Source organism: Megalops cyprinoides, chromosome 15, assembly GCF_013368585.1.
Source record: "Megalops cyprinoides isolate fMegCyp1 chromosome 15, fMegCyp1.pri, whole genome shotgun sequence".
NCBI classification, from domain to species: domain Eukaryota; kingdom Metazoa; phylum Chordata; class Actinopteri; order Elopiformes; family Megalopidae; genus Megalops; species Megalops cyprinoides.
This window is the reverse complement of record NC_050597.1, coordinates 15,591,126-15,615,680: the sequence shown is the minus strand read 5'-3', so window position 1 is coordinate 15,615,680 and position 24,555 is coordinate 15,591,126. Positions and strand designations below refer to the sequence as shown.

Below are 24,555 nucleotides of genomic sequence, written 5' to 3'. Positions count from 1 at the left end.
TAGTCTCATTCACAACAAGACTCCGTAGTCAAAGCAATTAAGGTTCTGTATTTGAGCTACAAATCAATATTACTGCCTGAACTACAACAGCTTGAAAGTACATTTCACCTTAACAGCACACATTTACTGAGTGTGGAAATTACCATTAATATATAACAAATGTTAATGCTCAAGAAGATATCTGATATTTGAAAACGCAATAGCTATGCAAACTGAAATGTGCTGGCAGCTGGCATTTCTACATGTTGCCCAGTTTGACATTAAAGGACGTGGCAGTCCATGTGCAATGTTCTCCTGCACTTTGTTAACTCCTGGTTTAAAAGGTTGCAGATGATCACAGCGTGATTCTTCACAGGGAGTAGCAGTGAGTCTTAATGGCTACACATGATTAGCCATCTTACAGTCAGGGTGGTTAGCCTGTGCAGGCAGTACCTCACAGTGGGCCAAGTCTGCTGCCATTGTTCCTCTCGCTGCCATAAAAAACTGGTCTGACACCAATAGCATTGTAGAACCCTTTCAAAACAGATGAAACACTTGAAAACCTCTTTCCTATCCGTGCTAATGTAGTATTTTTACCTCCTTAAAGAGTAGACAGTAAATCTCTGTAAGTTATATGGTGCTATAATTCAAACTTTGAAGGAAGATATCATTTAGACACAAGGCATTTATGACAGGAAGTCCAGCGCTAGAACGCCGTTTTTAGAATAAACTCAGCTGCAGGTTCAGATCTGGGGCAGATGGGAAACAGCTGTGACGTGCTTTATTAAGCCAGTTTTGGAAGGTAACAGTGTTTTCGGAGGTGCAGTTATTCCCCCTGCCTGAGATTGCCTCTCTGCCTACGTGTGCTCGCGAGGTGAGGCGCTGAGGATCCCCCGCTGAGGTCGTAAAAGTGACAATCAACAAGGTAATCAGCAGAGTCATCACCCATCCTCCACCAAGGTATAACCCCACAAAAAAAACAAAACAAAAAAAAAACTAGTCATGGAAAACTGCTCTTAAAGAAGATTGTAAAACTAGTCATGGAAAACTGCTCTTAAAGAAGATTGTGCCTGTGGTTTTAAATTGATCATCTAATCCATACCCCCATGTCCCTTCCCCAAATCCCTTGACAGATGAGCTCAGAGACATGGCAGACGCTGTTATTACAGCTCAACTACTTTCATGGATTTGGAGAAATCAAGTGTAAGTTTCTCAACAGCAGACAGCTGCTTGGTCAGCACTGGCAGCAATGACTTTTTTGCCATTTACTTTCATTGTTACTTGGACGAAAGGATGTAAGTAACTGAAAAATCAATCAATCAATAGCAAAAGACAATATACTGTATATCCTTGTGTTTTACAGTAATGTAATCAAGATGTCAGTGTCCACAAAATATCATGCAGGAGACTTAATTATCTGTGTGTTGAAAAATGTGTCCAATTCCATTTCATTTACATGTGACTTACTAATTAATCAGGAAAGCTGAGAGCTTTCACAAGATCCCTTTTCAACAGCTTTTACCTGTATATAGTGTATAAGCCTACCTTATCATTCTTCTGGAAATGTAAAAAAAATACATATATGTATCACATTTACATGATTATTGAAAACTGTTTTAATCTGCAGTAGCATCTTGAATTATTGTCACTGAAACCTCCAACTACAGTCTTCAATCTCAAATTTCGGTGCAGGGCTCACTGTTTTCACAACCCTGCTTCCTTCACAGCAATTTCTGTTAATAGACTTAAAGGCAGAGAGAAAAATGCATATCCCCAAGCATTTGACAGTTTTACATGCATTCTCATCAGAATGGAACCATTCACACAAATGTTCCATAATGTTAATGGCAATAAGGCAGCAGAGTGTTTCTGCTAATATTACCTCAATTATGAAGTACCACAGAGCCTGAGGGCGTGATTTGATTGTAATTTGTTCTATTTCATTCTTCGTAACAAGTGACTGAACAAAGTCACAAACAGCCATGGAACAAAACTGCGATGATATGAGCAGAATTAGTGATGTGATAAAACTGTCCTTTGGCGCTGTGCCTAGCATAATTTAGATTACCAGAAGAAAATGGGATCCACGCTATCTGCATGAACTTTAGATGGATAAGACCCTGAAAGTGCATCATTATTATTCTAAAATGCACATTAAACTCCTTGTGCAAGAATCTGCAGGAAGGTCATCATTCTTTTCAGCAAAGGATGTAGTATGTGAAGGTGAAATTATAAAACATGTCACAAACATTAGCTGAGTGCATGTCAAAAGCCTCATCCCCAGCTTCATCTACTCACAAACAACTCATCTTTTTTTAATCGGTGAAGAAGACCAGCCCAGTTTTCTAGACATAATGACAAGAGAGAAAGCGGTCTTCATTCAACACTCCAGAGAGACACTCTGCCATTGAAATGATACATGAGCTCAATGTTCCCAGTCAATATCCTAATTAATAAAGATTTTCAGCAGTGTCCAAAGACTGTGGAGACTGTGCCAGTTTCCTGTAATGAACTGCAGTCACTGGCATGAACAGTGCATAGATGATTATTAAAAATGCCCTTTAATTAAACCAATTTAAACTTCCCATCTGGTTTAGACTACTGATCATGGAAGCACACCATTTAAAGCAAACAGTGACACAGAGGTAAATGGGTATTCATTTGCATGCAATATAGGGTAGGGAGAGGTAGGCTGACCAGTGGGTCATTAGTTCATATCCCAGGAGATACTGCATCAACACTTTTGCATCAACCAATGTGTAGATGGGATCTTTGGTTTTGCTGATTAATGGATTAATATGTGAGGCAAAAGCAACAGATGTAGCCCTGCAAAAAGATATCCACAGTGTCAAGTAAACTTGCTCTTTAAGCCCATGGTGTAAAAAGAATTGCATGCATTGCTGCAGACTGCAGAGGGGAGCCCTGAGACTAAAGAATGTCTGTAGCCAGCCATTGGATATGCATGTGAAACACATTGCTTTCACTCATGCTCCACTAAGTTTGGCTTAGCTTGACCTATGGTAACACCTGCTGTTTCACCTCCTGGGTCAATTCCGCATGCGAATCGGCCCAGCGTGGCCCAGGGACAGATATCAAACATGAACATAAGGTTATACGTGCTTAGATGAATAACCTAAATCCATTGATTGGTGAGCAACGTGAAAGTACCGCGATGGGCTCCTGAGGGGAATGCTCACCTTCTCTCCATCAATCCCTTCCGGCCCTTGTTCGCCTGGCTCCCCCTGAGAGGACAAACAAAATGAAATTCGAATGAACTCAGGGAGCCTCACCTTCCCCAATGCAGAAATTTCATCACCTGGTGACCCATGCTGGCATCACCTCACACAAGGAGAGTAGAACCATCCTTCACCACAGCAAAGAAATAGGCCAAGGAAAATGTACCCTGTTCATATATATACATATACATATATACATATATATCCAAACCGCAGTCTTTTTTTGAAGTGATTTTTTAATTGTCTAAACCACCTGGGAACCATAGAATGAAAAATGACATGAGCAAAGTTAAAAGGCACCAAACTGCAATTTCCAACATGACATTATTATACCATTTGTTCTTCCCTTAATGGGAATCAATGGGACCTGATTTTGTCTTCGGTCATTGAGAATTCATCACTGATGGCCTGACTTTTACATTTACATTTATTCATTTAGCAGACGCTTTTATCCAAAGCGACTTACATAGGTTACAGTACTTTACAATGCTATCCATTTATACAGCTGGATATTTACTGAGGCAATTGTAGGTTAAGTACCTTGCCCAAGGGTACAGCAGCAGTGCCCCAGCGGGGATTGAACCGGCAACCTTTCGATTTCATTCCTATACTAAAGAGTCTGCTTTTGAAACAGTACTAAAGCACTGCCTCATGTCAATGTCAATAGCACAAATGTGCTCATCTAATTGGACCTTCATGGCACTGATGATCACTTATTTAGTGGAAATGTCTGCTTGGTTTTTTTCAATAAGCCCTCACTTTTTGCACTATCACACCTTCAGTATTGCTTGTATAATTCAGTTGTGTTGCCACAATTTGATAATACCTAGGCCATGGAGCAGAAAGAAATAATCCAAAAACAAAGATTGTTTAGAGGAGAACATGAATCCCACATCAAGCAAACATGAATTTCCTAGATTATCTTTAATCCTATGGATCTACAAAAATCAACATTTTGGTCAAAGTGACCTTTTTCAAGACTTTTTTGTATGATCAAAGTGTCTCAAGAAAAATAATGCATGAAAAAGGGAACATAACAAAGTATAACTTTTAAGTTATAACTTTATAACTTGTGAAGTTTTACATCCATTACTAACATCATTATTATTTTTATTTTTTATTAGATGATGAGCTGTTTCTTATGAATAATGTCATGTTTAATAAATATGATTGCATATGTTTTTCTGTTGCATTTCTTTTCTATTGTGGTCAATTTTTTTTAAAAAAGGGGGTATTGAGGGCATTACATACAATTTGTTGAACAATGCTACATGATATTTGAAATCTTGACACTCCCATTGCACCATGACACATTGTTCTTTCAGGTCAATTGTTTTCCTCTATAAATAGAGCCTTACAGCATGCAAGACCGAATCTTGAAAAAGGTCACCTTGACAGATGCAATGATTGCTGTTGTTAAATAATGAAAGATGACACAGAAATGTCGTATGTGTTTCATTTAGCAGTCATTTGCCTATAGAACAGCTTGTGTAATTTAAAAAAAAAAACAAAAATTCTCTACAAAATTTCATGAAGGTGCCTACTTCATTTCTCATTACAAAGTACAAATCCCACATGGATTGATATCCCCTCATCTGAGATTGAAATATGCAGATGCTATAAACTGCATATCACATATCATACGTACACTAGAAATACACATCAAACAATGTAATACAGAGGCCAGTGTTATGTTCCTGTTTTTGCTATTTTTAATATTTTTCATTAATAGAACATATTGATATTAATTAATATGAATTAAAGTTTAATATTTCCTTTTATAATATGTTTCTGAGTATATGTCTGCTGGCCAGGTCTCCCTTAAAAAAGAGACATTAATCACATTAATCCTGGAAAATAAAGCAAAATTAGCAAAACTAAACAAAATCAAAAATGACAATAACCATTTTTTGAAAAGCTGAATACATGGTGAATGATCAGAGCCTGGATTTCCCGGTGTTGGGTGGTCCTGTCCCTGTATGTTATCCAACACTAAATTCCTCATCCAAACAGTGATAGAGAGCTCATCATTTCTGTGAGTTACTTTCCACATATACACATAATATGGAAGTATGGAAGAAACCATAGAAACACTCTGGTGTGAAAGCCCCTTCCTCTCCCCCTGCCCACTAATGCACTAACATGTCCATCTGGTAGGGACAGTAGGGTAAGGCTTGATGAATCTCCAAAAGGGGCAGGGCTATAATATGCTTCAGTAACCCACCAGTTTGACCCAAGTTTGACCCAATAGATCGAAAACTTTAGTGTTTTGTTATACAGAGCAACATGCATGACCATTCAGTGACCGATGGTTTTCATGAAGCCTGACCATCTAATTAGTGCCCTCTAAGACACGATGCATCCTTCAGCCAAGCATTAGCTGAGGTGTCAAGAGCCTGCTCAGAAATCTCTCCAACTTTGAGATTTGTTGTTGTATAGCTCTGCAGAGACTTTCAAATGTTGCTCCAGCAATGTACGCTCTAAGATTTCATGACCCCAGCAGACTGATAAAGGCCATGCATCCTGTTCTATTTCAGGGTGGGGGCACAGGGTGTTTTATTAGTCTTTAAAATATTATTAAGGGGTGTGGTGAGATACCACAGATTGCGTGTGGCATTAGGAACGTGGGATAAAGGGCAATTGTTCTCCTGATGATAATAATCTATCAGCTACAAAAGGTGAGATATTAAACTATGCACCTGGTTTACATTCCCGAGTCAAATTATGAAAGGAATGATAAAAGCAGAGCTGCTGTGGTCATGGGTTTACTCAGCATTGCAGCTGTATCACATGATTCTGGTACTCTTCCCTGTCTGTGGCAATTAAATATTAATTTCTCAAATTAAAGTTAGCTTTTTAACACGTTACAGTGTGTTCCAGTTGCTCTTGATGTAGACGTATGTGCTGATGGAAGGCTATCATGAGTTTTGGCTGATACATCAATGTAGAATTTACACTGAGTCTTGGAGTTATGGAAGAAATGTGTTTTGGTAGGAATGGTCCCACTGTCTCTTTGCTGCTATTGAAAGAATTGGGGGGAATAAAATAAAAATACAGTCCAGGGGTTTTCATATGTATTTCAGGTCGTTGTTCAGACAGGAAATTCACTGAAGGCTCCTGTGTTTTCTCAGGGCATCTCCTGGGTTTCAAAGTCCACTTGCATTAGTTTTTATCTTGTTTGTTTCCTGAGAGGGCATGATTGTTTTGTTTCATTCCTTGACTGCTATTCTTATAAACAGACTTGCAGGCATCCCCACGGAGGCTAAAGAAAATGCCTCATGTTTGAATCAGGGCATGCTCTGGATTGTCTCTTGCACAGAGAAACCAGAAAGTTTCTGAGTTAATCATGTGGATTCAAGCACAACTTTGACCACTTTGATTTCTTTTCATTGGGTTAATGCTGGGATGGACAAGTGCTAATTTCACGTTAACACAAGCAATGATATTGTGCTTTCTGTGCTCAGTGTCTCTCTTTATACTGCAGCCCAGTCATTCTTTCTCTAAATAATCAATTATACCTTATTTCTGTATATGTTTTGTTGCAGTTTTGTCAGTTTTTCTTCTTGTCAACGGATTGAAAAGTCTTGGTGTATGGATGAACTTTTCGAATGAATCACCATTGGGGATGAAGTTTACTCGACTGTTCTTTATTATTCCATTCTATTCTGTTCAGTTATGTCACGTTCACTTAAAATAATAAATTACACAAACATTTATAGCAAATGTCAGTATTAATGGAGGTAAAATATCTGATAACTCACCTTTTTCCCTGGGGCTCCATCCAGACCAGGAAGGCCTGCAATCCCTCGGTCACCCTGAGGAAGAATTTAGATTAATTAATTCAAAAAACAAATATGACATTGACCTTTACAGATATACAGTATATGCCCAACTGAAAACAAAACAATTTTGCCTGAACACAGAGTGACGCTGTTTCATAAATAAAGACTACCAGACACAAAGTACAGTATATAGGTTGACCTTAGACATGGTTGACCTAAATGGTAATCTTAGGAATCTCAAAATGGATTCAGCACTGCATTAATGTATTGCTTTTGCCAAACATTGAACCTCATCAAAGAGCGTTAGGGGGTGTGGGGGTTGCACCATTTTAGTGCAACCCCCAGTGTGTTGCAAGCTTATCATCCTCCTCAGAAATATGTCCTGGATTAACACATCCCCCACACATTGCAGTGCATATATTTATTGATGTTGTGTGTAAACGATTTCTTGTAAATGATTTCTCATCAGTGACTTGGGGGGGGATGAATAATGTATACGATTGCAAAGAAAAAATATTTTCTTACCAAGAGAGAGATTATTTTTATGAAGTACCTTGTTCGTAACAGGGTACATTCAATCATCTAACTTAATAATAACAAAATACCTAACAAAACCCAAGTTTTACAGCTAGTGTCAGCAAAGGGAATACTGCCTCGTTCAGTGTTAAAAGAAGCATTTGTGGTTAACCAATCATTTGAGTTTTATATCCGTATTTACATATGTTTCTGTCTATGGAGCATCCGCAGATCACCTCCCCCCACACACATTTGAGCAGTTAGCAGCTTCATTCAGGTGAGCCAGTTGGCAATTTAAAGGACTCAGCCGTGGGTTTAAGATTTGGAGGTACCACTGACCCTTCTGGACACCCCTGTCATGGAATTTTAAAAAATCAAAAAATTAATTAAACCTGCATGTTATACCTTCAGCCCAGGGCTCCCCGGCTCACCATCTTCCCCAGAATCCCCCTGCGACGGAAACAAGGCGTTAGAAGACGTTCCCTTATTGACACATTAGTGGGTGGATTTGGGAGGCCCGGACCATGCACCCCTAGATTGCCATCACAGCTGTCCCAGGCCCCTCTGGTCCACTGCAGCCCGGCAGCTGCAGCAGCGGATAGGATTACGCGATAATTGGGAGGCTGTGTGTCGCAGACACAGTAACCTCGTTTGACATGCTCAGCCACATCAGGCATTTACAAGGAGGCAGAGCGACACTGCGCTCAAGGGCATGCACGAAAGGACTGGCCCTCGAGTCACCCACCCCAAAGCTCTTCAATATTTTCGCAATAATAAGTTTTTGGTTCTTTCATCGATGTCCTTTGGGCAATGTTCGGTGTTGCTAGCGATTGAAAACACACCAGCACAGAAAAACAAACAATTTAAGCAGAGCAAGGCCAGCAGCGGTTCTGATACTAATTAGGGTTTGTGTCATTTTATCTACGCAAAAAAAAAAAATAAACAAACAAAACAAATTTATGTGGACAGAGTTTTATCACATCTGTGACTCCAGTTAATTACATGGACAAACTAATGCACTTCAGTTTTTGCAAGGGAATTAAGATATTCATCCAAGGTTACGGGGCTCATTAAATTGTATTTAATTTAGATTTTACTCTTCATTTTTATGAGCAAAAAATAAGGTTGAAAATATACTTTAGGACATATGAAAGATTTTGGCTATATTATGCACCAGTTAATTTTTTATCCATGCACTGATTCCAAAGTCCAAATATAGAGCAGGGTTATGTATCCATTTTTTATGAGCTCTAAGCTCTGTACCACACTGCTGAAGGATGTGGATCTTAATCTTAAACAGAAAAGTAAGATATTTTTAATCTCTCTCTCACGCATACAAATTCTATACTTTTGCCTTAATTACAGTTGCCCACAATCCAAGTGAGAAGATTAATAATTTGGAGGATATTGTGCGTTGCCCCTCAGAGGCAATACAGATAGAGTCATTCCAAAGACTAAGACCAGCTATGTGGTTGTGAAATTTGCCCTCAAATATTATTAATTTGTCCTAATGACACACTTTATTTTCTCAGCTCTTTAATCGATGCCCACTGAAGCATTACCTTCTCTTCTACATTTATCCTTATTACATGTTGGAAAATATTTCCACCCATTACACCACGCACATAAATGATTATCATTATAGGATACAGAAATATTGTAGATAATTAAAATGAACACAAAGTTCAACCCAAATGGCCTCATTTTTCATGTTATATGACAGTATTTGACATACATGAAGGGTCTTGCTATATACATATGACAATATGTATTGTACATACACACATTTCATAATCTATATTCTATATACTTTATCTTCCTGTGTCTACACACTAAGTAGCATTTGCATTCAGCAGCTGATAGAGAGTGTATCTTTATCAACTCCATCCACAAAATGTAACTCAACTCCATTCTGCTGGACTGATTCTTCAGACTCATGTTCAGTTAGGCTTTTTATGTAAAATACAAAGTAAAGTGTTTAATAATGCTTTAAGTTTATCGCTGAATATCCTTGTGGAGAATTACTACTAATGTTCCACATGTGTGCATTTAATATGCATTTATTCTAGTCCTGATCCTACATAACCCTTGTTTTATTCCTGTAAAACCATGTCAGAGAGATGGAGAAGGGAGAATTACAGCCTAGACAGTGAGCATGAAATATGTTTGATATATAGTGGGCTTGCAGTCAGTGTTGTTATAATTCCATAAGAAGCAATGCTAATAAAGACATCAAGTTAGTCACTAAATCTTGGGAGCCGTGAAATTCCTATTCAATTCATGGTTAATGTGTTTTATTGCCAGAGAAAAATGTCTCTATCCATTCAGGCTATGATTAGGAAAATACATTCAGATCACATACCCTAGTTTCGGAGCTGAGCGGTGACAAATTGGTACTGAGTAAGTGGTTGTCCCCAGTAAACTTAGTGAACACTTGAGCTAATGAGAGTATTTTAACCGACATTTATTGAATCCTTGTGTGATGGTGATCACACTGGCAGCCTGGCAGGATGGAAAAGATTGGTAGAACATAGACTGTTGACGCTGTCTTGTCAGCACAATTTACAAAACCATATGCAAATAGCAGTCTGTCATAGTATTTAAGAAACCAGGCTGTTACAAAACTACTGCAAATCCTGGGTAAAGCACAACTTCAGTCAACCTTCAGCAAGGTACCAAAGCATGAATTGCTCTGATAAATATTAGGCCTGATCAGTGGATAACATACACACAACGTAACACACATTGTAAGCAGCCCTGGATACTGGTGACTGCTCAGAAAATAAATGATCCATTGGGTGTGACAGCCATACAAATTTTGTGGGAGAGGGTCACAGCATCTTCCTAATTATGTCAAAAGGGAAGCCAGATGGGGCTTGATTAATGCGACGCGTCTCACCATCACAGTCACACGCTGGTAAGAATGCATTTGACTGTTTTCTTTGCAGGGGGTGGCGGGTATACATTACACGAACCATGATGGCCTTTTGACCTAAAATCCTTGTGTAAATTCGGACCTCACTCCCTGACATGCACTGAACCTGAGCCCCGGCACATCCCACGGGACTCGTTGGGCTTCACTGCCAGCGTGTTGCACATTCCTACACGGCTAGCTAAGGCAGGCCAACTCAGTAACCATGCAGGCCTCTCTGCCTCTGGTGCTCGCTCACCAGGTGCTGTGGTCTACAATCAATTCTTCTGATCCACAACCAAAAAAAACCTGGCATTTTTTGGTTAAGAATGGTTAGAAGCTGGGGGTGAAATACGGGCGTTCTCCGGGGGTCCGAGACCCCTCGATTGAAATTTGAGCCCTGAAAGCCTCAACAGCAAAATTTTGGGGGGTCTCTGGAAAAATCTTTAAAGAACTATTTGTCACTTGCAATTGTCACTAAAAATGTCTTTTAACCCTTAAAGCCCGACAGACAGAGCCTGCATCCAAATTCACATCACTTCTTCTTGGCTGAATTGTTCACAAAGTATTCATTGCTACCAATGCCAGTTGGTTGTCTATGTGACGAAGTGTTGGCGAGAAAAATAATTCTGAATTTACATCAAATTTAATCATAGTTACAATCTCCACACCCATTACTCTTGTTTGAATTACTCATGAACTCATCATTGCATAAATATGAAACACATATCACAAGAAGGAGCGGAATCAGAGCTTTGTAATGACGCTAGTCACATGTTTGTACATACAGCAGTAATCACATTATGAAGACAGATCAAACTTCTGCAAAGTAATATCTTTACTAATTTCTTCACACATTTTCACACTCTTGCTTCTCGGTTGAATAAGTCACGAAGATCCTATTGATTCACAATGTACTGCATATCATAATAAGCAGCAGATCTTACCCTTTCTGGCGTTGAGTAATCTGGTTTTGAAATCACAGCAAATTTCTGCATTGTCTCCAACATAGGGCTGACATTACATCCCACTTTGTATGAAAAATAAACACAAAATAACGTATTTGCTTTTCATTGCAATGATCCAAAAGTTGTGGTCAAAAGACGTGCGCAGGTTTTCATAAAATAAAGCAAATTCTTCATCCAATGATTCAGTGACAAGACTTCAGTGAATAAAACAATAACATTTATTACTGTTAGGCACTAAGCACATATTTTTTCAAATTGCTAACTCATAGAGTATCCCGCCATCATGGTTTTGATATTGCCGGATTCCAGACAATCTCCCCTACACAATTATGAAAAGATATCTCTACTGACAGAATTTTATGGTGAGATACATGTAAAAACATAACAATTTCATAAGACACAATATTTTTTTTTTCTTGATATAAAGGCTAATATAAAAAATCTGCAAGTATTACCATATCAAATGATGGAAGATCTGGATAGCCTAATAAGATAAGAGCTTCAAGTATCATCTATGAAACACAATCTACACACACAATCCACACACTACATGCAATTATTTACTTACTTATTTATTTACTCTCCATGAACCCCCCCCCCCCCCCCCCCCCCACCCACCCACCGAAAAAACCTCCCGTATTTTGAAACCTAAATCTTGGCAGGTTTGCCACCGGGTATTTCGCACACTGGTTAGAAGCAGAGCCTATTGGGAGACTAGATCAACCATATTTCTAATCGGATAACTGAAATACTTTCAACCACGGCTTCAGAATTCATTCTGTGCTGAAGACCCTTAAGTAGTTTTGTTTGATTAAATTAAATGAAAAAAAAAACATATTGAAACCAATCCATTTTCTGTAAATCCAATCTTTTCTACACAAGGAAAAAGAGAGTAGCATTGCTTTCATCTGCTCCACGGCTGTGGTACCATATCAGATCTAATTTGTGCTGTACTGCAAATCAATACTTCATTGGTTTTGGTCACATACTAGGCTACGGAAACAATGGTGTCCAATCCAATTACTGCCTGGAACATTTCATTAATGAAGTTCGAGAAGGAAGTGCCAGTTACTCTTCTGTCTGCTTCTATATGCTTACATCCTTTTCGCAGTATTCACTCTTGCAGTGTTAATTTGACGGGATTGGGCATAAGTTGATTAACACAGTGATGAATGCCACGTGTCACCTCTCATGTTTGACTTGGTAGAAATCCCTTGACTTACTGCAAGCGCACGCCTCTCTTTAAATGGATGAACACAGAAGAAGCTGATTCTGTTATGAAAGGCAAATGGAGCACTCGGCTGTTGGTAGTGGTGAGTCTGATCGTCTGTTTCAGATACAGTTTAGTAAGGGCCTACAGAAGTTGGTCTTCTGATTTACAGTATACGATATGAAAAGGAACCTTGTGTAAACTATAAATCTGTAACAAAAACCAAAATGGCTTTAAAAAGTGTGGAGGTATTGTGGGGAGTGAGCTGATAGATGTCCAATACTTGGATACTCGGTGTACATTCTTTAATGTCTAGAATAGACTCCAGAACTCCTGCACCAGTGCAAGGGGAAACCATAAGTTAAAAGGCTGAAGAAAAACAAATAAAATATATCATTCTGGCTGAACTGTAGGTCTATTGATCTATAATTGATTGCTGTACAGACATGGGAAGGTGGTTTAGAGATCAGAGCTCTTGTAAGGTCAGGAGAAGCTACTGCTCAAATTATCCAAACATAGACAACTACAGACAGTTGAGTCCACTGAGTGATGTAGACATGATGCTCTGATTCAAGGTCACTGAAACTGATTTGTGACAAGAAATAACATCTAAATGGTGAGGGACACCATATCAAGCCATATATATTTTTTGTTGTTGTTTGTGCCATTCCCAGTTGGTTATAGCCTTTTAAGTACAAACAGCATGCTTGGTCATGTACTGTATATCTAGCCCCTGCTGTGTTGCAATGTTTATGAGCCTTGTATAATGGTCAATAAATTAACTGTGTTTTTTCATTTTGTCAAAAAAAACTCCCCATTTACCTGAGAAAGTAAAGCACAAGCTAAGCCAAACAAACAACTGAATTCCCATTCGTTTAAAGTTGGCCCTACAGAGTCTCATGATTAAATGTGGGTATCTTTGTTGTACCCAGTAGGAATTCCTGAGTGACCACAGAAAACAAAACAAGGTCCCCTTCTGACTAATGTCTTCATACCCCGACCACACAGCTCTAATTAGGCTGTTGACCTCAAAGGCCATCTGTTCTTAATAGGCATATCAGCACCTGTTCGTTGTAATGAATTCTTCTCATTCCCCACCCAGTGGCTCCCTGCTCTCTTTTTGAGAGGAAAAACAACAGCTCTCCATTGTCCTCCACCCCGGAAACAGCAGCATCACAGCTCCCTTCTCTTATGTGTGTTTCCTCACTGCCATTATTCCAACATGGTGAACAAACTTCAGACGCATTGCAACGGTTTTGATTTTAATGATTACAGCATTCAATTTAAGAAGTGCTACTTGTTATTTGTAATTTACAATAAGTTTTTTTTCTTTAATTTCATAAATCATGTAAATAAAAGGACACTCCTGGGGAAGTGCCAACAAAGTTAATATTTCCTTGAGAATATTTATCAATGTGTATAATATATTTGCAGTGTCTGGCGATAAAAGCATAGGCGTTCAAGAAAATGACCAATGACCCCAAAATCCCAAATGCTGGCGAACATTTCAGTGGCTTATCTCAAGACACTTGTGCATTCAGAAGTTATACACAATCAGACAATGTCTGGTACATACAATGTGACAGGATATCTTTATGACAAAAAAGTTACAACTGAGATGTGCAGGTTAGGTATTGTCCCTACCTTGTCTCCTTTATCCCCTTTCTGTCCTGGGAGTCCAGCCAAACCTGGAAACCCTTGCTCCCCCTATAAGGCAAAACATTCATAAATAAAACATTACAGAGATGCTCCCTCCCCTGTTAACCCATAAAAATGCAGCAGAAATGCAATCAGATGTCCCTACATGCACTTTTGCTCAGTGTGTTCAAGGGAAGCTTAGTTACGGACCTCTGGTGATGAAGCACAGGGCTTCACATTTGTGCCAAATTGCAGCTAAGAAGCTTTTATTTCTCCCTCTGATTATCATCCAGGAAAACTCGTCAGTGTAAATGCGCTTTAATTGGTGCTTTGTTTGGCACGCACCATCAGCTCAGGGGAGTGGAGGCCAGGCATTGGAACAGGACGCTCTTGCTGCCATTAGGACATAACGTGCCTACTCTCGTTAGACTGTAATTACTGTGGGCCCTACGTACCTTCTCTCCCAAACACTGGCATCTGTCAACGGGCCGTAAGACCTGCTGGGACAGTGTCTTAGGGACGGGGGTGGTGACCAGCAAGGGGGGAGTGGCTTCAATGCCCTCCACAGGCTCACACTGCAAAAAGTGGTTGACCAGGTAAGGACAATCTATGCTGGACAACAATGCATCCAAAATAGCATGTCCCGTTCAAAAGACCAACGTTAGATAGAAAAGGTAAGCCCCATAAAACAAAACTAAGGTAGAATATTACCCTTGTCGGCCCATTGCAACCATCTGGTTCCATTGCAGTGAATACGATAATACTGTCACAAAACAATGGGAAATCTTACTGTGGAACCTGGCATCTCACAGCAGTTTTCCATCTCGGCCATCAATGGATCACAATAGATCAGAATTTGCTGCAGTTCTATCTGTAAAAGAGGATGTTGAGATATACATATAATCTTTAATCTACATTCCAAAGGGTTAGGGTGTTAAAAGGTAGAATATGCAAAATCCACAATTTGATATAATTTTACATAGATGAATATGTGAAGCCAATCCATGTTTGCTAACAAAGCAAAGTATATGCTTAAGCTTGAATACCAGTTTACAGCCGAGATTACAGCCTTGATCATTAGGACTCTTTGCACTTCATCCTTCCTGAAATCGGAGCAATTCCAATGTCATTGTAAAGGGCCTAAAGCACACTACGAGACTGATAGCATACAAATCTGTATGCAGAAGTCTCAGTAAAACTGGGATTGACACTTCACCAGAATATCACCCAAATTCTTCCACCATTATAATGCAGGTCGTTCATCAGCACAGAAGCAGTTCTGGCATATAGGTCAGATGTCTTTCACTCACTCAAGAGTCCAGACTTTCTCAATTTCAGCCTGTCCATCACCTTAATGGTGGCCTTAACACAGACCATCCTTTTACATCTCACACAAAGTCTAGAAATGGATGAAAAGCTTTCAGAAAAGTCTGTGAAATTTGAGTGCAGAACCCGTATCACATCCTCATACCGCCTACATGCTGACAGAATCAGAGGACAGCTGTTTATTGGCTACAAGTGTTTTTTAGAAAAACGTATTGAGTGTAAGACACTAATTGCAAAAGTAGTGATGGGAGAATGAGGTTTCATGAACCAAAAATGGGTGGAGCCATCATGTCTTATCAGTAGCTCACCGATTTGAGCCAATACAGTGTTTTTGTGAACAGCAAAGTCTTTTGATCGGTTGTTACAAATTAGATATTGTTAGCTCCATACCAATAGCTCCATGCTTTCAACCAGTATGGGGTTCTTGAAACCTCATTCACCCTGTGCAAGATAGATAGTACTTCAGTTCGCATTTTCACTGCACATTCCTGCACTCACGTCAACAGGCCGCCCATCGTCAACACGTGTGGTGATGAGCGTGCGGCCGCCGGCGTCGATGGCGTCCTTCTCATCTGTCAGCCTTCTTTCAATCAGCTTGCAGTCCATATAGACAGACACAATACTGGTTTGCACAGCCACGCTGAGCTTGTGCCACTGCCGGTCAAAGAGGCCCTGCAGGTCACGGCTCCTGAAGGTATAGTGGAGGCTGTTCTTTAGGAGACCTCGAGCTGAGAACTCCACCACCTTCTTTCCACCGTCAACAACAAGGGACACCTGGAGGCGAAGTAAGAGCATTTAAAAATTCTGACATTATATACAAATAGCCTGTGGACATCACATCTAAATATACACAATGATCCGCTTTGAAAGCTCACAGGTTATTTCCTGTACACTAGAGACAATTTTATATTGACTCCATGACGCCAGGCCCAGCACCCTCTGCCGTGAAACACAATAACCTCAGCACAAGTATACCTGAGGACTTACCTGGGTACTTCCAGTTTGATCAAAAATCTGCCAGAGATACCAGCGGTCCTTCTTGGTGGTTTTTCGAAGGCGGAATATGGCGACCAGGGAGTATTCACTAGGCAGCCCATTGGGAAAGACCAGTCTGAAAGTGGGGGTGGCAAAGCAGACTGTGAGACTTCTCTGAGCCAAACAGTGGCGGGAAACTACACGGGAGACCCTTCAGTATGATTGCTGGTGTACATTAAGTAAATGTAGATGTGATTGATGCTGGTGTGGGGCCACTTCATCTAACCATAGCATGCAGAGCCCAATATATGAACTTGATTTCATATATTCAAATAGAGGCTTCTCTCAGGTGAGTGCCTGAGCTATACCTTCAATATGTATCTGCAAAACAGAAGCCTTTATCCATTCTGACATACTGTGCACAGCTTACACATTATGCATGTATAAAGCTGGACATTTACTGAAGCAATTCAGGATAAGCACCTTGCTCATGCCTACAGCAGTTTTTTGTAACCATGTAAAATAAAGGCTTCTTAATTTTTCTAAAAAGTGTGTACTGAACCTCTTGTGCATTTGGTCATTTTTCTAGTTGCAGCACCCTTGTTTTCTGAAAATCACCTGTTTAAATTGTTTTTCTTACAGATATATCATTTTAGAAAGGCAAAGGAGCACTTCTTTACTTTATCGTTTGTACAACAGTAGTGCCAGAAAGCCATAGGTGTTGTTCTCCGTTTGGATGGAAGGGTAGATGATTCAGACCCTGTTACAAGTACATCAAGGGATTCAACACAAACAGAAGCAAAATCTGAAAAATCCGCTAATCATATACCCAGTGATGTACCCTGCTGCACTCCATCCATTTCCCTAATAGGGAATTATTTCATTCCAACACAGACTCTGAGAACGATTCATTTTTCAGTTGAGAAAGTCAGGCTAAATTTGAGCTAGCTCTGAAAATGTATTTAACCCCCTTATTTGTTTAAAAATGTAGAAAAGAAAACTAAAACACACTTTTATTACCAGGTAATAATGAAATACTTTTTCCAAAACGCATGCATCTTCAGGTGAATGAAAACACTGCACAGCATCTTCCTATAATTCAGGCAAGTCTGCTTTATGAAGAGGCATTAGTCTTTTATATTTTTGAGTCTATGCTATAGGTGAGACAATTATTTGGATTGTGAAATACAATTCAACTACAGCTCAAACATAATGGATGCTCATGCAAATATGCTTTGATTTTATGTCAGCTATGATTCATTCAGCCTGTATAATTTTGTTTAGAGTCTGCCTGCAATATAAAAGCAAAAAGCAAATTATTATTGATCCATACCATTAATTCATTGGATTAGTCTTCCTTAATATTTCCAATAAAGAAGCTAATTTAGAGTATTTGTTATTTGCTTTGCAGATGCCCAGATCAAGGGAGTGATTTGCATAGCTTACATTTTTACATATTATCCACGTATTGTTTTCTACTAGATATTTAGTGAAGCATTTCAAATTAAATACCCTGCTCAATGAAACAATGACAGTTCCCTGCCTGGAAATCAAACCAGAAACCTTCTGATTACAAACTTAACTACCATGCATATAACCCAGGGCTTATACTGATTACAGAATAAGGAAAAAATATACAAATAAATATTATTTGGAAACCGCAAGTCAGAAACCCTCAAGCTTTTGTATGTTTTAGTTCTCTTGGAATATTAAAATGCAGCAATATATTGATATTCCTTCACATGAAGAATCACATGTAAGTGCAAAGTATTTAATATAGTTTAATATCCTCCATATTCATGACAATGTAAATGCTGCCTTTGCTTCCCAGATGTGCTGACCCATTAACTTTTGAAGTTATATACCGTGAGCATCTTCAAAGGCTAAGTAAAACCAATTTGGAACACTTACATTCATAGCGATGAGGGTGTTCAATATGTTCAAAAGCCACTGACCCTACCTCGTCCATCGTATTCGAAAGAGCAGTTCAGGCCACTCTGTATGTATATACTTAATTAGCGCTCACATTAAAGGATCACATTAATCAGAATAAAGTTAATTTGCAGCTAGCTAAAAACGAGAAGGGGGGAAAATCATAGCTGGGCACAATCAGCGAGGCCACAATGAAGAGCCACTGTCCTGCGGTGGCTGCAGAGAGAATTTTACCACAGACAGCCTGGAAATGAGTTTCTGCTCTAATAGATCATCTGCTGCTCTCCCTGAGCTATATCCTCCAGCACACTGTAGCTGCAGAGGCAAAGCATTATTAAAATGATATATGCACCCAGGTTAAAGCCATTGGAAGATCAGATCCTTTTGTTGGAGGATAGAGGAGAGGGAAGGAAGTGAAGCCAGGGGCTAGGAAACAGACAGCACAGTCATATAAGAAACCAGCCTACCATGGTCAGACCCTTCTCAGGACTATGTTTTACATACTTAATTCCTTTAAAAAAGCATTAACAGTGCTCATTACGATTTAAGGCCAGTGCAAATTCCAGTAGGGTATAAAGAAATTAAAGATGACATAACCAGATTTAATTGGAATACAAATGAAAAGGTATGAAGACATTTTGTGGCCAGAGATAACACTTCATAAATGATGCACAATTGAGGAAATTAAGCCAACTGACATCCTTCCCTACCCCTGTGTTAATTATTTTGTAACATAACAAATGGAGTAAAATGTAGTAGTCTGTCAAGTTGCTTGTTCAGGACAGGGGGTGATTCCACAAAGTGTGTTTGTTCTGACCTTTCAGGGTGGGAGGTTTAAGAGTTCATGACCTGTAGTTTGGCAGCCGTCTGTTCATTGAAAATAAAGAAGACACATGAGTCACTTAGGGGTTGTCAGACCTAGCTACATCTTTGTAAAGTTTTCCTTTGAACTTCCTGTATTTTGTAAATAGACTTAAGTCTTCCTCAAGATCTGACTCCTGGCCTTACCCTCTAATCTTATTAAAACCACACGCTCAGAGAAAGCATAAAGAAGAGAATTGAATGGAAAATTGTGACTTGAACAGTTTTTAATTGGCCCCTAACCATCCTGTTTGCCATCTTGAGAGCCAGCGTATCATGCTGACCACAAACCCATAGCGAATTCTGTAATTAGGGCTGTAATACTGTCAATTGCTGGGCTCCTGTAAGCCCTCTGAAACGCAATGGAGGATATCAGAACACGTGTGGAGAAAACTTAAGGAAGAAAGCAAAAGTAGGTTGGGAGTCAAGCAGCAAAGAGGATGTACTGAAGTCATCATATTTTTGTGTTCCTAATCCTCTTGGTAAAGAGTATACAAGCAGTCGGAAAATGCGAACGCGAGCACTTTCACAGCAGCTCACCATCCTGGCTCCCGGTAATGAATGTTAAGTGTCATCAGTGCACTCAGTGGGGGCATCTCGAAAACCCTCTGCATGCTGGGGACGTGTGATGTAACACACCCATAGCTGCAGCCGTACATGTCAGAACTGACCAAACTCGCGGGCGGGCTAAACGGAAAAGAATACAACACTCGCCACGGATATTGCACAGCCGCTCATAAAAATAGTGCCGATCACAAAAGCGTAAACGTGTCGACAGACAACAAAATTTAATTTAGGGCTGGAAAATACACCGAGGGGGTTAATTTTGGAACCCAGGAACTAAACTAATCCTTCATCTCTTAAAAAGCATGTACTGAGACAGTGGAGACTTCCATCTCCCTGTAACTGTATCAATCGGGCCCCAGGGCGAGCTGAACACAATCCAGACCCAGGAAAGACGAGCCCGACAGCATTTCCTGAGGGTAAAGTGAGAGATGCTTGGAGTTTGAAGTGGGGAGGGGGGGGCTCCTCCCCCTACACCTCAGCTGACGAGCACCATCAACTGTCAGCACGCTCAGATAATTGGAGATAAGAACTCTGCGGATCTCCCGCCCTCCAATCGCCTGGCGAACGAGGCGCTGAAACCAACAGCGTCTCGCAAGGGGTAGTGGCCACAGGACGGGGGGAAGAGGATACACAGTTGGGACTTTGCTTGGGCTCAGTGGAGAAACAGATCGCAAATCACCTGCCGTGCTGATTCCCTCGTTGGCCTCTGAGAGAGGACGGTGTGTTTACAGTTGTGTAAAACTCTAAAAATATACTCCTTCCCAGTGAGGGACGACAGGGTGTTCTTTTTCATAGACTGTGTCAACCCACAGAATGGCGCTTACAACTCCAACCCTAAAGAGCAATGCCTGCTTGTCACCCATAGGCTTACTTTTAAATACTCTTTAAAAGACAAATGATCTGTATCTACTCCTGATTTTATGTCACTGCCTACCACATTACTGCATAATGATTTGCCTAAAATGGAACAGCAACAAATTGATTTTTGATTAATTAAAAGGATTCCTTAAATACGCTCTAGTAATGATAAATTCATTTGAGATAAAGCAAAATGTACATGTCTTTCTCTGAAAAAATGTCATGTTAATGTCAATGCCATTCAAAACTACCTTTGCTTCTGTTTCAAACAAGCTAAGATAGAATTTCAATCGCAGTTTGTATTATGCATAAAATTACTAATTTACTGTCTTCAAATAAGGTTTTAGAAGGCAACTGATGACTCCTTCTATTGCACATATAAAAAAGGTTCCACATCATCTGTGACACACACCACAACTGCTTAGGGGAAAAAAGTGTGCCCAACACGTTTCCTGCTTTTCATTTCTTGTTTTTTAAATAACGCCTCCCAGCAGTCCCCACCATCCATGCATCGGTATGTCCATCTGTACACTCGCTCCTGGCAAACCATTCAGTACGTCTCATGTCTCACTTCACAGTTGCCCTCATTAGCGAACCCAAATGGAATAATCTCATAGAGCCACTGATATCTGGGCCACCTTATGTCAACCTGCCAGCAGTCCAACTTAAAGGTCTGTCTTTTTCTTCCGGATATAAGCTGAGCTGTGGGCAAACCAACACCCTGAGAAAATATTGGTTTGCGGCACTGAAACCTAATACATCCTTGGCTCCCTTTCAAACCTTGGACAGATCATGTCGGGGGGGTCATTTCATGCAGGGGTTTGAAATTAGCCATTTAATCGCTAACTGCACCCAGTGAATTCCCTCCCAAGGCACTTGAGCAGAATAATTTATTCTATCACCTCACATAAATTTATGTCTAGCTTTAGTCTGCCGCCCAACAACAAAGGAACATTTAGAGCATATTTCCACTGAGTCAAAAACTTTCATACAGCACTCCAGGTCCATATCATGCAAGTATGAAACAGTGCACATCAGACTTCATTGACCACTTTCAGCCAACCCTTACATAATTAGTGTGATCGTTCATAAATACATTGACTTGAGGTGAATAATTCCATAAACATTTTCCAAAATACATAGCCTTTATATGGGTCTAGCCTTAGCGTATTTCTAAAACATGGTATCCAGCCCCAGTAGTGTGTACATTGGACTGGTCCCCCACATGAAGCACTCTGATCAGAGAAGTAATAGGATTTTGCAGCAAAGTTCTGCTTCCACTCACTCAGTCTGTTTGATAAGGGGAGTACTCCCCAATCGGAATGACGGACGGTCCTCCGTCAGAGTCCCCTTCCGAAGCAGGAACTTCTCTGTCAGATCAAACCCTGCCAACAGGAAGTGGGTATATGAACATCAATTTATGACACAGCAGTTACAAGGACCAACCCCCCAGTCCCCTACCCCACCCCATCCTGACAAAGAAGTTAATTATCTATGCCTACTCACTACTATGACAGTTGTCGTAGGAAGTGATTTTATATGTTTAGTGTAAGACAAAAAAGGAGGATGGTAAAGGTAATAATTATTTCCAAGCAGAGACCCATAAGAAGGTCACCTTGCAGTGTTTCAGTTTTACATTTTGTCCACACTTTTGCAACCAACCACATTATACATATTCAACCCACAGATAAAGCATACTGCTCGAGGGCATTGCATAAAATGCCTGTCTAAGGTTTGAACCAATGAACCCCTAAACACTGGCCTAGAGTATTAAATGCTTCTGCTCCCCAGGAAATATCTGTATATAAGGGCTTGATTCAATCCTTTCATAAAGGACTTTAGCCTCAGCTTCCAATAACAAATGTAAGGAAATTGTACGTTTCTCTTCTTTGTTTTACCTGACACTTTCCATTTCTTTAAGCATAAAATGAGGTAAAAGCCTCATGTAAGTTATAACAATAAAGCTACATTAAATCTGCCATTGCAGATTACAATTAAATTGCTTTGTGGGAAAAGTGAATTACACCCATGATGTAAAGTAATCTTTATCCCATTTTGAATTTCTTACCTGTGACTTCATGAAGAGACTTCAGACTCTGGACAAACCGATTCTCCTCTATTCTTAAAGTAGGGCATGAATTATCTACAAATAATTTTCATAGAGGTTATATATTAGGACAAGGTTAAACGACACCTGAGGATGTTCACTGAAAAAACATCATTTAACATTTAACATGTACATCGAACTGTTGCTTGAAATTAATCTGAATTTTTCTATCAAAGTCAAGATTTTATGACAATGACGATAGAATGATATTATTTTTAAAAAAGTGTGCTTATCCAGAAAAATGTAAGAGATTAAATGCATTTAATTGATGCTATACAGGTAGACAAGACGAAACCTCCATAACTGAATACAAATAAGTTCCATACCTTCACAGCTGAGACATATTTCAAAAAACTATATGAACAAATAAACATAACCTGAATTTCCTATGAATTTAAGATCACTCAAAAGTCTTCTGTTCTCGCACAACAAAATTCACAATCTTTCCAAAACAAAGAGTGAGAGGAAGAACACAGGAGGAGGTTAATGAGCTGCCTGCCAGCCCTGAGGTGGAGTGGTCTGACACTGGCAGCTTGGTTCTTCTGCCACTTTTTCATTTGCTTTTATTTATCTCTGAAACATTTGCTTTTCTGTAGCAGGGGCTGTGAATTAGACTTGCATGAGCAAACGGCCAGAATCAGAAAATGCCATTGCGTTGCATTATTTCAGAATCATTTCCAAACCTAGTCTCAATCTAGACATGCAACAGCACCATTGTGTTAGCAGTGTGTTGATGTATACAGTTTCATGTTTTCAAAATACCTAAAGTGACTGCTGTAAATTGGGCAATTTGATTTTAAATGGCAATATGCCTGGAAAAGAATATAGTGACATACACTGCTACAGCTCCAAGTTTACAATAAGGCGCTCTCTCACTGTCTGTGGTATACTGTTCAAACTAAATGCAATTGAAAATCCGCAGCAAACAAACAAAAAACAAGTGCCCTAACAGATCGAGCGGTCTTCAGTATGCTGCATCCTTTTGTCTTTTGATCTGTATGTTGTATACTTTGACAATCCAAAATGTTTGGTTTGTGTCCTGAAGGACATTCCCTCAGCTTCCCACTAGCTGACGTATGATTTCAAAGAATGCTGGCAAAACAACTCATCTCAAGAGAATGTCATATCAGTCATCATAATTAATGAATTGCCATTTGGGGACTGCAAACAGTGGCAAAACACAGTTAATTAGAAGTGCTGAAAATACAAGACAACACTACTCAGTAGGATGAACCCCTTTGGTGGCACTTCTAAACCAAAGCTGGCAAGTTGAGCGAGATCAAATAACTCCGGTGTTGTACCGTTGTTCTAGTTTCCATATCCAAAGATGCTAATCATTTTTTGAGGTTTTACATGGGATTGTAACACAAAACACTCCCTCCTTAAAATGCTCTTGTTGAGGGGGTGGGGGCAAGTGGGTACTTTTTAATGGACCAAAGGAAAAATGATAACCAATAAGCCAAACAAGATCAGTTGTAGCAGTTACACAAAGTTATGTTTCAGCTTGAAGATTGTGCTTTATCCTTTCAGTACATATATGCTTGTTTTTAAAATAAACCAAAACTGCACTGTAACACACCAAGTCTCTAAAACATATGTTTACTGTAATTCATCTTTTAATTGAGAACAACACCATGAGCCACTCATGTAAAAGCGTGGTCCAAAAATACAGTTCCAACTTTCTTTCCA

The 24,555-nt window shown here is 39.6% G+C and overlaps 1 protein-coding gene across 1 annotated transcript in view; it reads right to left on the bottom strand.

The window, feature by feature from the left end:
• The window catches only part of LOC118790336 (collagen alpha-1(XIX) chain), a 61,062-nt gene extending 37,545 nt beyond the window's left edge, over window positions 1-23,517 (bottom strand). Inside the window, exons 1-11 of the mRNA XM_036547245.1 lie at window positions 23,486-23,517; window positions 22,828-22,880; window positions 22,045-22,144; window positions 16,554-16,677; window positions 16,065-16,340; window positions 15,031-15,111; window positions 14,696-14,815; window positions 14,247-14,309; window positions 7,919-7,963; window positions 6,977-7,030; window positions 3,177-3,221 (exon numbers count right to left, since the gene is read on the bottom strand). Coding sequence (XP_036403138.1) covers window positions 3,177-3,221; window positions 6,977-7,030; window positions 7,919-7,963; window positions 14,247-14,309; window positions 14,696-14,815; window positions 15,031-15,111; window positions 16,065-16,340; window positions 16,554-16,677; window positions 22,045-22,144; window positions 22,828-22,880; window positions 23,486-23,517 — 993 coding nt within the window. The remainder of the gene's footprint in view (window positions 1-3,176; window positions 3,222-6,976; window positions 7,031-7,918; window positions 7,964-14,246; window positions 14,310-14,695; window positions 14,816-15,030; window positions 15,112-16,064; window positions 16,341-16,553; window positions 16,678-22,044; window positions 22,145-22,827; window positions 22,881-23,485) is intronic.
• Window positions 23,518-24,555: the final 1,038 nt, after the last annotated feature.